We start from the raw sequence: 10523 nt of genomic DNA on the forward strand, positions 1-10523 counted from the left end.
TAGGAGCATGAATCATGTAACCATGTTAAAAATGAATATTAATAAATGTTTGAAAAAAAAGAGAGAGAGAGAAGATACCCTTTCTTTCTTCCTAAAATACATAGTAAGTAAGCATTGCTTTCTCCACATGTCAGTCCTTTGTTTGCTCTGAATGCTGTGACCTGACATCCAGAGGCCCAGAATCTAGTCTGCCTCACTTCACCTATGTGTTGCCTCAGGGCACTGGGCTTGCTTAAGCATTTTTGAAAGTTCAGACCTGTCTTATATTTTGTTTGCACCTCGTAAAATAGAAAATAATAAATAATGCTCTCAAATGCTATGACAGGTGGCCCCAAAAATGTGAATGACTTCGAACTTTAGAGCAATATCTCTCCACTTTGAATTTGAAGAAGGCAATATATTAAAGAGGTTCTTGGTAAGAATACAGAATATTAAAGGGCCTGCAAGAATTTTGGAGGGGGGCATCAAAGAGGAGACCAGGGTATGGCTGGGATTTTAGAATGTGTTTTGTACATTATACACCCCTTTGGCAGCATCGGACTAGTCAGACCAAACTAAAAATATCATATTGTTTGAAGCATTCCTGCAGTTTATATTCAGCCATTGCTGCTCAGGACAGCTGTCTCAGGCAGGCTTGTTGGTATACTTGCACCGTTATTTTCTGAGGAGAAAGGGAAAGTAATGGCAAATATTTATTTATTTATTTCTTCCCCTCAAAAACATGAGTCATCAAATTGAAAGGTTTCTACTAGAATGAGGATTTTCATAATTAATTCAGGCAGAACCATAAACATTTTGCTAAATAAAAATGGGTATGATAGAAGAGGTTGTGGGCCAATAAATAAGCCATAAAAGCTATGTAGTGTTTGCTTATAACCTAATGCTTATCCCCATGTGGCATAGTGTGGTTGGGTCTCATTTGGGCTCTATTTCCATTGTATAGGTCTAGAGCAGTGATTCCCAAAGTGGGTGCTACCGCCCCCTGGTGGGTGCTGCAGCAATCCAGGAAGGCAGTGATGGCCACAGGTGCATTTATCTTTCCTATTAATTACTATTAAAATTTTTTTAAAAATTAATTTCCAGGGAGTTAAGTAATATTTTTTTTCTGGAAAGGGGGCGGTAGGCCAAAAAAGTTTGGGAACCACTGAGTCTCTTCTTGCCCTAAGCCAGCTCTCTCAAATACAATGAAAAAGTCCTTGACTAATGGTGACAACAATTAACTTGGGTAGTCTTGAGATCCCAACATATTGATTTCTTTTTTTTACAACCTAAACCAGGGTATTTGATTTTTCAGATTTATCTGCTTGACAGGAATGAGATCAATACACAATATTGGGAGAATGCTTTCCAAGAGCTGATTTACAGAGAATGTTCCCTGGCTAAATGTCTCATTGAGATTTGGATACTGATCATGACCAGATAACTTGGAGTTTGGCCAGTGCTACAAATGTAAATTTGCATAGCCCCATAGCCAAATGCATATGCTCTTCAAAAATATATAGCAGTAATAAAGATAACATACCATTGAATTAACTGAGCACTGTGGGAAAATGACAGTTGAATCAATGACAATTTGAGAAAATACATTCCGAAATGTCATGTTGTAGAGTAATGAGGTATATTTCCACCATATTCAACGATAGCCTTTTCAAAAATAGCTTTAAAAAATAAAATCAAGATTTCTGTCTATGAGAAGATAGCTCTAAGGCACTGTGGAAGAGTAAATAGGAAAGTGGACTTAAAATCAGTCATAACAATAACAGCAAAAAGAGGAGCTAGCATGAATATATGTTTTGTGATTTGAAAGCTGGTCCACATGCATTCTCATTTTTCATTTAAATTTATTCATTTATTTGTTACATTAAAATACCCAAGTAACTTCCTTCCTTGCTCCTTTCCCTCTCCCCATTAGAGAAGACATCATTTAGCAAAAAGATATATGTACATATAAAATTATGTCTTGCTTGTTTCTGTTTATCATTTCTTTCTCTGGAGGTGGACATACACAAGCTATTCTTCAAAGAGTATTTCTGTTGTATACAATGTTCTTTTGGTTCTACTCATTCCACTCTTCATGACTTCATGTAGATCTTTCCATGGTTTCTTTTTCAATTAACCTGTTCAGCATTTCTTATGGCGAAGTAGTATTCCATCACAATTATATGCAACTACTTGTTTAGCCACTCCCCAACTGATAGACATCCCCTCAGTTTCCAGCTCTTTGCCACCATAGAGAGGCTGCTATAAATATTTTAGGACTTATTGATTATTTTCCTTCTTCCCTGATCACCTTAGGAAATAAACCTAAAGTGACATTGCTGGGTCAAAATGTAAACAGTTTTATAACTCTTTGGGGATCCTCGCCACAACCCTGCTTAGTAAATATTACAAGTATCATCTCTGTTTTACAGATGAGGATACTGACACCTGGAGAAGTTAAGTGACTATCCTTTTCTCACCCAACAGCAAATAAACCTCAAAGGTGGTGTTGGAACCCACGTTTCTCCTCACTCCAAATTCATCGCTCTTTCTGTTAAACTTCCACTTTTGACATTTACAAACCCTGTGATCATGAACAAGTCATTTAATCTCTGAACTTCAGACAACCTTCTTAAACTCCATGTCCTCACTGGGTAGAGACCTCTATAGTGGAAGGAGATTCTACAAGGGCCATCTCAGAGCATTGAAGCCAAAGACTCTTTCTGTATTTCCATATAAATGAATCTACAAATCAACAGCTGTTCCTTCAATGTTTACTATGTAGCAGGCAAGTAAAAGATAGCCAGAAACATAAGGTATAACTTAGAACAGGCAGTCTATTTGTAGAGATAAGATGTTGATACTTAAAAAAAAACTAAAAATAAGCAAAAGTGTTAAGTGCCAAATTAGGGGTATCAATGTCAATAAGCATTTATTAAGCAAATACCATACTAAGCTCAGAGGCTTAGAAAGTCAAAAACACAGTTTCTGCCCTCAAGGAGCCCGGATTCCAATAGCTTATAAAACATCCCAATAGGTATATAAATGCATATATTTAAAAATATATATTCAATATTTGAAAATATTGAAAATGGAAGGTAATTGGTAGAAAGGGGATTGGGAAATGGGAAAGGCTTCCAGAAGAAGGGAGAATTTGAGCTGAGATTTGAAGGAAGCTAATGAAGCTAAGAGTTGGAGAGAAGGAGAAAGAACATAACAGGTACAGGAGATAACTAGGTGTCAAAACAAAGATTCAGGAGATAGATTGTCATGTGTGAGGAACAGTAAGAAGGCTTATGAATGCTGTGGGATCATAATTATACAATAAACGGAAGTAAGATGTAAGAAGACTAGAAAGGTAGGAAGGGGCCAAGTTGTGGTGTAAAAGCCAAAGAGGTGGTGGAGAGAGCTAGAGTTTGTTGAGTAGGGAGATGATATGGTCAGACCTGAATTGAAAGAAAATCACTTTGGCAGCTATGAGGAGGATTGATTTGAGCAGGAAGCTACTTGAGGCATGGAGTTCAATTAGAAGTCTATTACAATGGAAAGGAGAAGAGGGGATGGGGAGGAAAGAAGAAAGGTGATGAGAGCCAGCAAAGGGGTGAGGGTGTGTGAATGGAGAGATAAATTACATCAAAGACTCTCTTGAAGGTAAAAACTAGATTTAGCAACAGAAGAGATGTGGGTGAGTGTAAGAGAGCATTTAAGTATGACATTGATCTTCCAAGCCTAGGGAACCCAAGGAGAGTGGTGTTCTTACTGCTAATAAGGAAGCTGTAAGGATGAATTCATGGTCTCTTCTCTCATGGTGGAAAACATCTAGTAGTGAAAGTGAACAGAAATAACTATAACACAATTTAAGTGTCTCTCACTGCTTACAACTTCAGATATACTTTGCTGTTCCTTTGTTTACACTGTTCTCTTACCCTAAAATGAACTTCCTCCATAGGTTTACCTGTCTGTTTTTCTACCTATCTTTCAAAGCTTGGTTCATGAAGCCTTCTAGGATCCATAAACAGAAACTAGTCTGAGCACATAGGATTTCTTATACCTATCTTATTTCACTTTAACATTCTACCTTATTTTTATAGTTTCTTGGACCAAGTACTTGGCTGCCCTCTTAGAAAATACTGTTACATGATGACAGAGATCTTATTCTTTATGTTACCATGGGGGAATGGATTTTCTGGGTTTCAGTTTTTTTATCTGCAAAATGGAGAAGAGAATGGGTCATTGGAATGGGTAATTCCCAAGGTCCCTTCCAGATCTAAATCACATCATCAAGTGGAGAGCTCTTGTTCATAATGACATTTTCTCCATCTCCCTGCTAACTCTAAGGCTTGAATAAGTCTGTGAGCAAATCTTTCCTCTCCAGGTTGCATTTCTAACTTTCCACAGGACTTTGGCTACCATGTGATTAAAAATTCCTTATTTAGGAAGCTTAATCCCCTACTAGACTACTTCTCATATTGGAAGTACCTCTCCCTCTGATTTGCTGGTTCCTCCCAGAACTTTTTTTAAAGAGCAAGTCCAAGCCACTTGTGTCTTCATTCTTTTTTAGGCATCACTGAATTGCTACAGGACTTCCTCTACCACTCTGAACTGAGTACCCTAATCTCTCTACCTGTCCCTTTTCATCTCCCCTTTCTGTGTTATTTTCACCATCAGAATGTAAACTTCCTTGAGTGCAGTGATTGTCTTTCTTTCTGCTTACTTGTATTCATAGACCCTAACAGTGTGGTTGGCACATAATAAGTACTTAATAAATGCTTATTGACTTGACTTTCTCTCTCCTTCAGGGTCTTACACATATTAAGTGCTCAAAACAAATACATTGAAAGTGGCACAAAATAACAACTTGTCTGAGTCAAGGGAAGAGGCACTCTTATTTCAAGGGGCAAGGGCACATGCCTTCACATGTAATCAGGAAATGGGACATTGTAGTAGGTTTAAAAATCATCCTGGGTGTCAGAAGAGACAAGGCTTATGTTACTTACCAATAACAATCATATAAATCTATATTCAATTAATAAGAATTATCATCAAAACCTAATATTTTGTATTTAATAATTACTATTTTTAGAAATTCTTGGAATATCAGAAGAATATTTTTTAAAACCAATAACAGCAGTTATCACCTTTACAATCTATTGTTATCACAGCCTCACCCTTAATATCAAGAATAATCATTGTCACTGTTTAATTTGCCATATGGTTAAGGTATTTTCCTATTGTAAAACTGGATTCTGGAAAACCATTGGCCTGCAGGGGTATAAAAGGTATCTGAGGACAAGTGAATGAAAACAGATGGAGAAGTGAATGGAGGTGATCAGATTCTATCATCTCCTTTCTAACAATGCTCTTAGAATCCTTGAAATGGAAATGTGGTCTAAGCTTGCTCCTTAACATGGACGTTCTTAGAGGAACCAAACATTCAGAGGGAGAGGTTTCAGGGGCAGATGGTACTTCCAATTTGAGAAGTAGTATAAAGGAGGATTACGCATCCAGGATGAAGACTTTTTAATAGCATGGTAGGAACTCAGAGGGTTGGAGTTTTAAAGCAGTTTGGAAAACAGTCCCATTTCGTTATAAATTCTGCTCAATTGCAATACCTGAAACTATTCCTGATTCATTTCTGGGCTGCTTATGCCCTCTCTCATTAATAATTTTATGCATATATAAATTCTACTATATGTGCATATATGTATATGATATAAATATATAATTATACCTAATTATATTTACTATATATCTCATATATACATATTGTCTCCCCCAAGGGAAGGCAAATTTCTTGAATGCAGGAACTCTTTCATTTTTGTTTTTGCATTCTAAATACTTGGAATAGTGAACACATTAGGTGCTTCATAAAAGATTGCTGGTTGATTGGAAGACTCCATTCAAGGAGCCACAGAGAATGCCAAGCTCAAGAAAAGGGACAAGATAGCTTGGGCTTTGTGTTTCTAGACCATATGGACTCCATAAAGTAAAGGGTCAGATGCTGATCTAGGCAGCAACTAAATCCAGCTTCACGAGGGACAGAACTATTTGTAAGTGTCAGCCATCAAATTGGCTTCCAGTAAATCAATCAGGGCAAAGGATTGATGCAGAGAAAGAGAAGGAAGAAAGGAAGGGAAGGAGGAGAGGGGAAGAGAATGATAGAAACAAGGAGGAAGAAGGAGAAAAAGAAGTTTCCAAACACCAGGGACTTGAGATCTGAAGGTGAGAATAATTGGAGTCCAGACAAGGAAGAATCTTTCTTACTCATGGTTGGAGCTGGGGGCATGGACAGGATTTCAATAGGCCAGTAACCATTGAAAACAAGGGTAACCGCAAGGTACCTTTAGGCCTAAAACCCAAGGGAACACTCTTTAAGTGATGACAGACTGGCGAGAAGCCTGAGGCTTCCACACCTGTATCTTGGTTAGAGAAAAACATTCTAGAAACACTGAGACATCAAGAATCCTTGTTAAAAATCAAATCTACCTCAGCCTGAAGACTTGAGCTTAAATCTAGTATCAAGCCCAAACAGGATTTGGCCAAGTGACTCAGAGGACAAGATTGAGAAAGAGGGATTCAGTCAGGCCCAGAGAGAAGGAACTAAGAAAGAATAAGGCCTAGTTCCATAGCATTTGCATGAAGAACCAAAATTAATTGTTAAAGATTTGTGCATATATATGCATATATATGTGTGTGTGTATACACCTATACATATATATTTATATATTCATGAAATGTGTATCATTTAATGCCTTCATAGGTCTCCTTATTACTTTTAGAAATAAAAACCTTTAAAATCCTAAAAAAATAAAAACCCTTTCTGTGCTCTTTTTAGGGACAAGCCTAGAGAGAAACAAAAAGGCAGCATAGCCTAGTATAGAGTGTCCTGGAGTTGAAATCTAGAAAACCTGGCTTTAAATCTGGTTTCAGATGCTTCCTAGCTATGTGACCTTGGGCAAGTCACTTAGCCTTAAGCCTCCATTTCCTCATTTGTAACATGGCGATGATAATGATAGTGCTCACCTAACAAGGTTATTATTGAAGATGGAATAAAAGAAGATATATAAAGCAATTTTGCAAATCTAAAAGCATTATAGAAATATGAAATGTTAGTATCATCGAATTTGCTCAACTCCATAGTCATGGAGTACAGATCATAAGAAGAGCTGATTCATATCACCAAGGAATCAGTAAAGAAGCACTCACATTCTAAGCCTGAAGATTAGAGTGAAAGAAGAAAAAAAGAGTCCTAAGCATGCTTCAGACCTATAGCAACTTGGTTTCCAAAAAATAAGCATAAATACCCATTGTCAATCTAATTCCAATATAGTCTCTAATTTCCAGTTCAATTTAACTCATTCCAACAAACATTTGTGAAGCCCTTTCTGTTTTCCTTAAATGTGCTTATGTGCTTGTGCAAAAAATTCAAAGACCAAAACAAACAAACAAACAAAACAAAAAAAGGAATACCTACCCTCAGGGAACATACATTCTATTAACAGTATTTAAGATATATGCTATTAAGTAAGTAAAAAGCAATATCCTTACCAAAAAAGCTTCTGGAGGGATAGAATATTCATAACTGGGGTCACTGGGAAATGTCTCAAGTAGGAGGTAGTTACAGAGCTATGCTGGGAAGAATGCTAAAGACTCTAAGAGACAAAAGAAAAGAAGTGCCTTACAGACCTGGGGATTGGGGAGGAAAGAGGAGAGAGAGAGATCCTATAAAAGGCACGAGATAGGTGACAACTACTGGGCCAGGCTAGGCTGGATGAAACACAGTTTATGAAACAGAGTAACCTAAAAGATAGCTGGAAGCCACACTGTACAGAATTCTAATGCCAGGCTCAAGATTTTGCATTTTAGCCTAGAGGCAATAGGGAGCTACTGAGCAGGGCAGTGACAAGACTAGAAGTGTGTTTTAGGAATATTCATCTGGTAGCCATATGAATAATGGCATGACACTGGAAGTAAGGAGACCAATTAAAAATTAGTGCAGTAGTTCTGGGAGGAGGTAGATACGGTTCTGATCTAGCTTTGAGGCTCAATGAGTAGAAAGAAGGAGAAGGTGGTAAGAGATGTTGGGAAAGTAGAAGTGACAGAATTTGGCAATTGATTAGAGGAAAGAGATGGAAAAGATAAAGATGACTACAAAGTGGTGAACTCTGGTGACTGGACAGGGCAGTTCATTAAACAAAGTCCAAAAAGGGAAGTTATTTGCTCGCTGTAATGGAGTCACATTTCAGTGTACTTCTTTCTTTTACACATGGGAGGGTAATTAGAATGCAGTTTACGACAGGTATATAAGTATTCTTGTATCCCTCTCTGGGCAATTATAGATAGGTATATTACTTTTTAAGTAAAAGAGCCAAGATTTGAATCCTTCAAATTCAGCGCTTTTAAAAAAAATCCCTTACCTTCTGTCTTAGAGTAAATACTGTGTATTGGTTCTGAGGCAAAGGAGTAGTAAGGGCTAGGCAATGGGGGTTTAATTGATTTGCTCAGGATGTGTCTCAGGTCAAATTTGAACCCAGGACTTCCTGTCTATAGGTCTGGTTCTCACTGAGCCACCTAGCTGTCCCCAGGCATAGTACTTTTAACTTACCTGTGATTCATTTAACTAATTTGTTGTTTAGTCTTTTCAGACATATCTAACCCTTCATGACCCCTTTCTGCACAGATACTAGAGTGGTTTGCTGATTCCTTCTCTATCTCATTTTATAGATGAGGAAACTGAGCTAAACAGGGTAAAGTGACTTGCCTAGGACCACACAGCTCATAAGTGTCTGGGTCAGATTTGAACTCAGGCCCTCTTGATTATCAGGCTCAGAGTTCTATCCACTGTGCCACCTCAATGCCCCAACTAATTTGTAGACAAGCACATAAGTTATAATATGTTCCCTCCTCAAACTTTCAAGCATGAGGATCATTGTTTATGCTCCCTCAAACTTTTTTGAAATCAAGCATTATATATAATAGAGGAACAGGTAAGATAATTATTTACTTTTGTGGGATTTTTTTCCCTGTCCCTTGAAACCTTTAAGAGTCATCAGTGGTAGCTGCCACGTTTGAATTTCATAGGGGAAATCTCACTTCCTATAATCTTAAAAGCAAAAATTCATTTTGGAATCCCATCATTATTACTTTACTACTGTCTAGAGTCAAAGGGAGTTATTCATGAGCCTTAAGAGAAATTGTTACCTAACAATAACCAAATGTGTTCTTGAACCAATCTGTATTGTTTGCAGTGGCTTTAATTATACTTACTTTAACAAAAACATTATTTTTGCCCAAAAGTCTTCCCCAAAGTTGAAAACCTGGGCCCTTTTTTTCCACTGTTGTCTTTAGGTAGCCTACTTGTCATGTATAGATTGTAGGACTTAAAGCTAAAAAGATCTTGGTAAGAATCCTTCCTCCCATTCCCACTCCTGGTGTAATTCTAGGCAAGTCATTTAAATTCTCTAGTCCTCAGTTTCCTGATCTGTACTCTTTCCTTGTCTCTGCTTCATAGAAATAACTTTTTTTTAAGACAGAACTAAAGAACTATGAAGCATTTCCTGATCCCACCTCAACCGTTAATGCCCTCCCTAACTATCTTATATTTTTTGTATTATATTTCTATTTTTCTATATTTATTTTGTGTTTTATTATTTCTATATTTATTCTGCATGTGTTTATATGTACCTGGACATATTGTTATCTCCTTCATTAGAATTTAAGTTCTATGAGAGTAGCAACTATTTTGTCCCTTGTCTTGGAATACTTTCACCTGTGGCTCCAAGAAACTATATTATGTGCAGTGGTCACAGTTAGGTAAAACCATCTTAAAGATGGACTAACCCAACCCCATCAATGATGGAGAATGTCTCTCATCTCGGGCATATGAAGATTTGCCCTGGCAAAATGGGCCAATGAGAACAAGTTTTTCCAGCAGCCATGAAAGAGGCTGAAGCAGGCTCTGTGGAGCCCTTAAAGCTTGGTTAGAAATGGAAGATACCAAGGTCACCCAATGTATCCTAGACCAATAATAAAAGTCATGACTTTCATCTTGCTTCAATGACTGGAACAGAGAGTCAGGCTGACTTCTTTGTGTAACTGTGCACCACTCAAATCCAAATCGTACACAAATCAAAACACCTCTTTCATGATATCATTGAAGTTCTTTAAAAACAAAGGACAAACAACATTTGAATCCTCAGAACCCAGAACAGTTCCTGGCATGTAATAGGTGTTTAATGAATGTTTGTTAATTGATTGATTAATCTGTAAAATGGATATAATAATTGCACCTACTTCACTGGCTATTTTGAGGATGAAAGAAGATAATATACATACATCATTCTGCAAACTCAAGCACTGATTAAATGGAAGCTGTTACTATTTTTTGATGGCCCTGGCCCCTGAATATTTTCTCTTCTCTTTCAGGCCATGTACATGTTCTATGCTTTGGCCATCGTGTGTGATGACTTCTTTGTTCCCTCCTTGGAAAAGATTTGTGAAGTAAGTGTGTATCTCTCTCTCTCTCTCTCTCTCTCTCTCTCTCT

General features: G+C 37.4%; 1 protein-coding gene across 1 annotated transcript in view; it reads left to right on the forward strand.

Moving 5' to 3' along the window:
* Positions 1-10523, forward strand: part of SLC24A3 (solute carrier family 24 member 3) — a 762616-nt gene that overhangs the window by 531300 nt on the left and 220793 nt on the right. Inside the window, exon 4 of the mRNA XM_044660739.1 lies at positions 10405-10479. Coding sequence (XP_044516674.1) covers positions 10405-10479 — 75 coding nt within the window. The remainder of the gene's footprint in view (positions 1-10404; positions 10480-10523) is intronic.

This window comes from Gracilinanus agilis, chromosome 2, assembly GCF_016433145.1.
Source record: "Gracilinanus agilis isolate LMUSP501 chromosome 2, AgileGrace, whole genome shotgun sequence".
In the NCBI taxonomy this organism is placed as follows: domain Eukaryota; kingdom Metazoa; phylum Chordata; class Mammalia; order Didelphimorphia; family Didelphidae; genus Gracilinanus; species Gracilinanus agilis.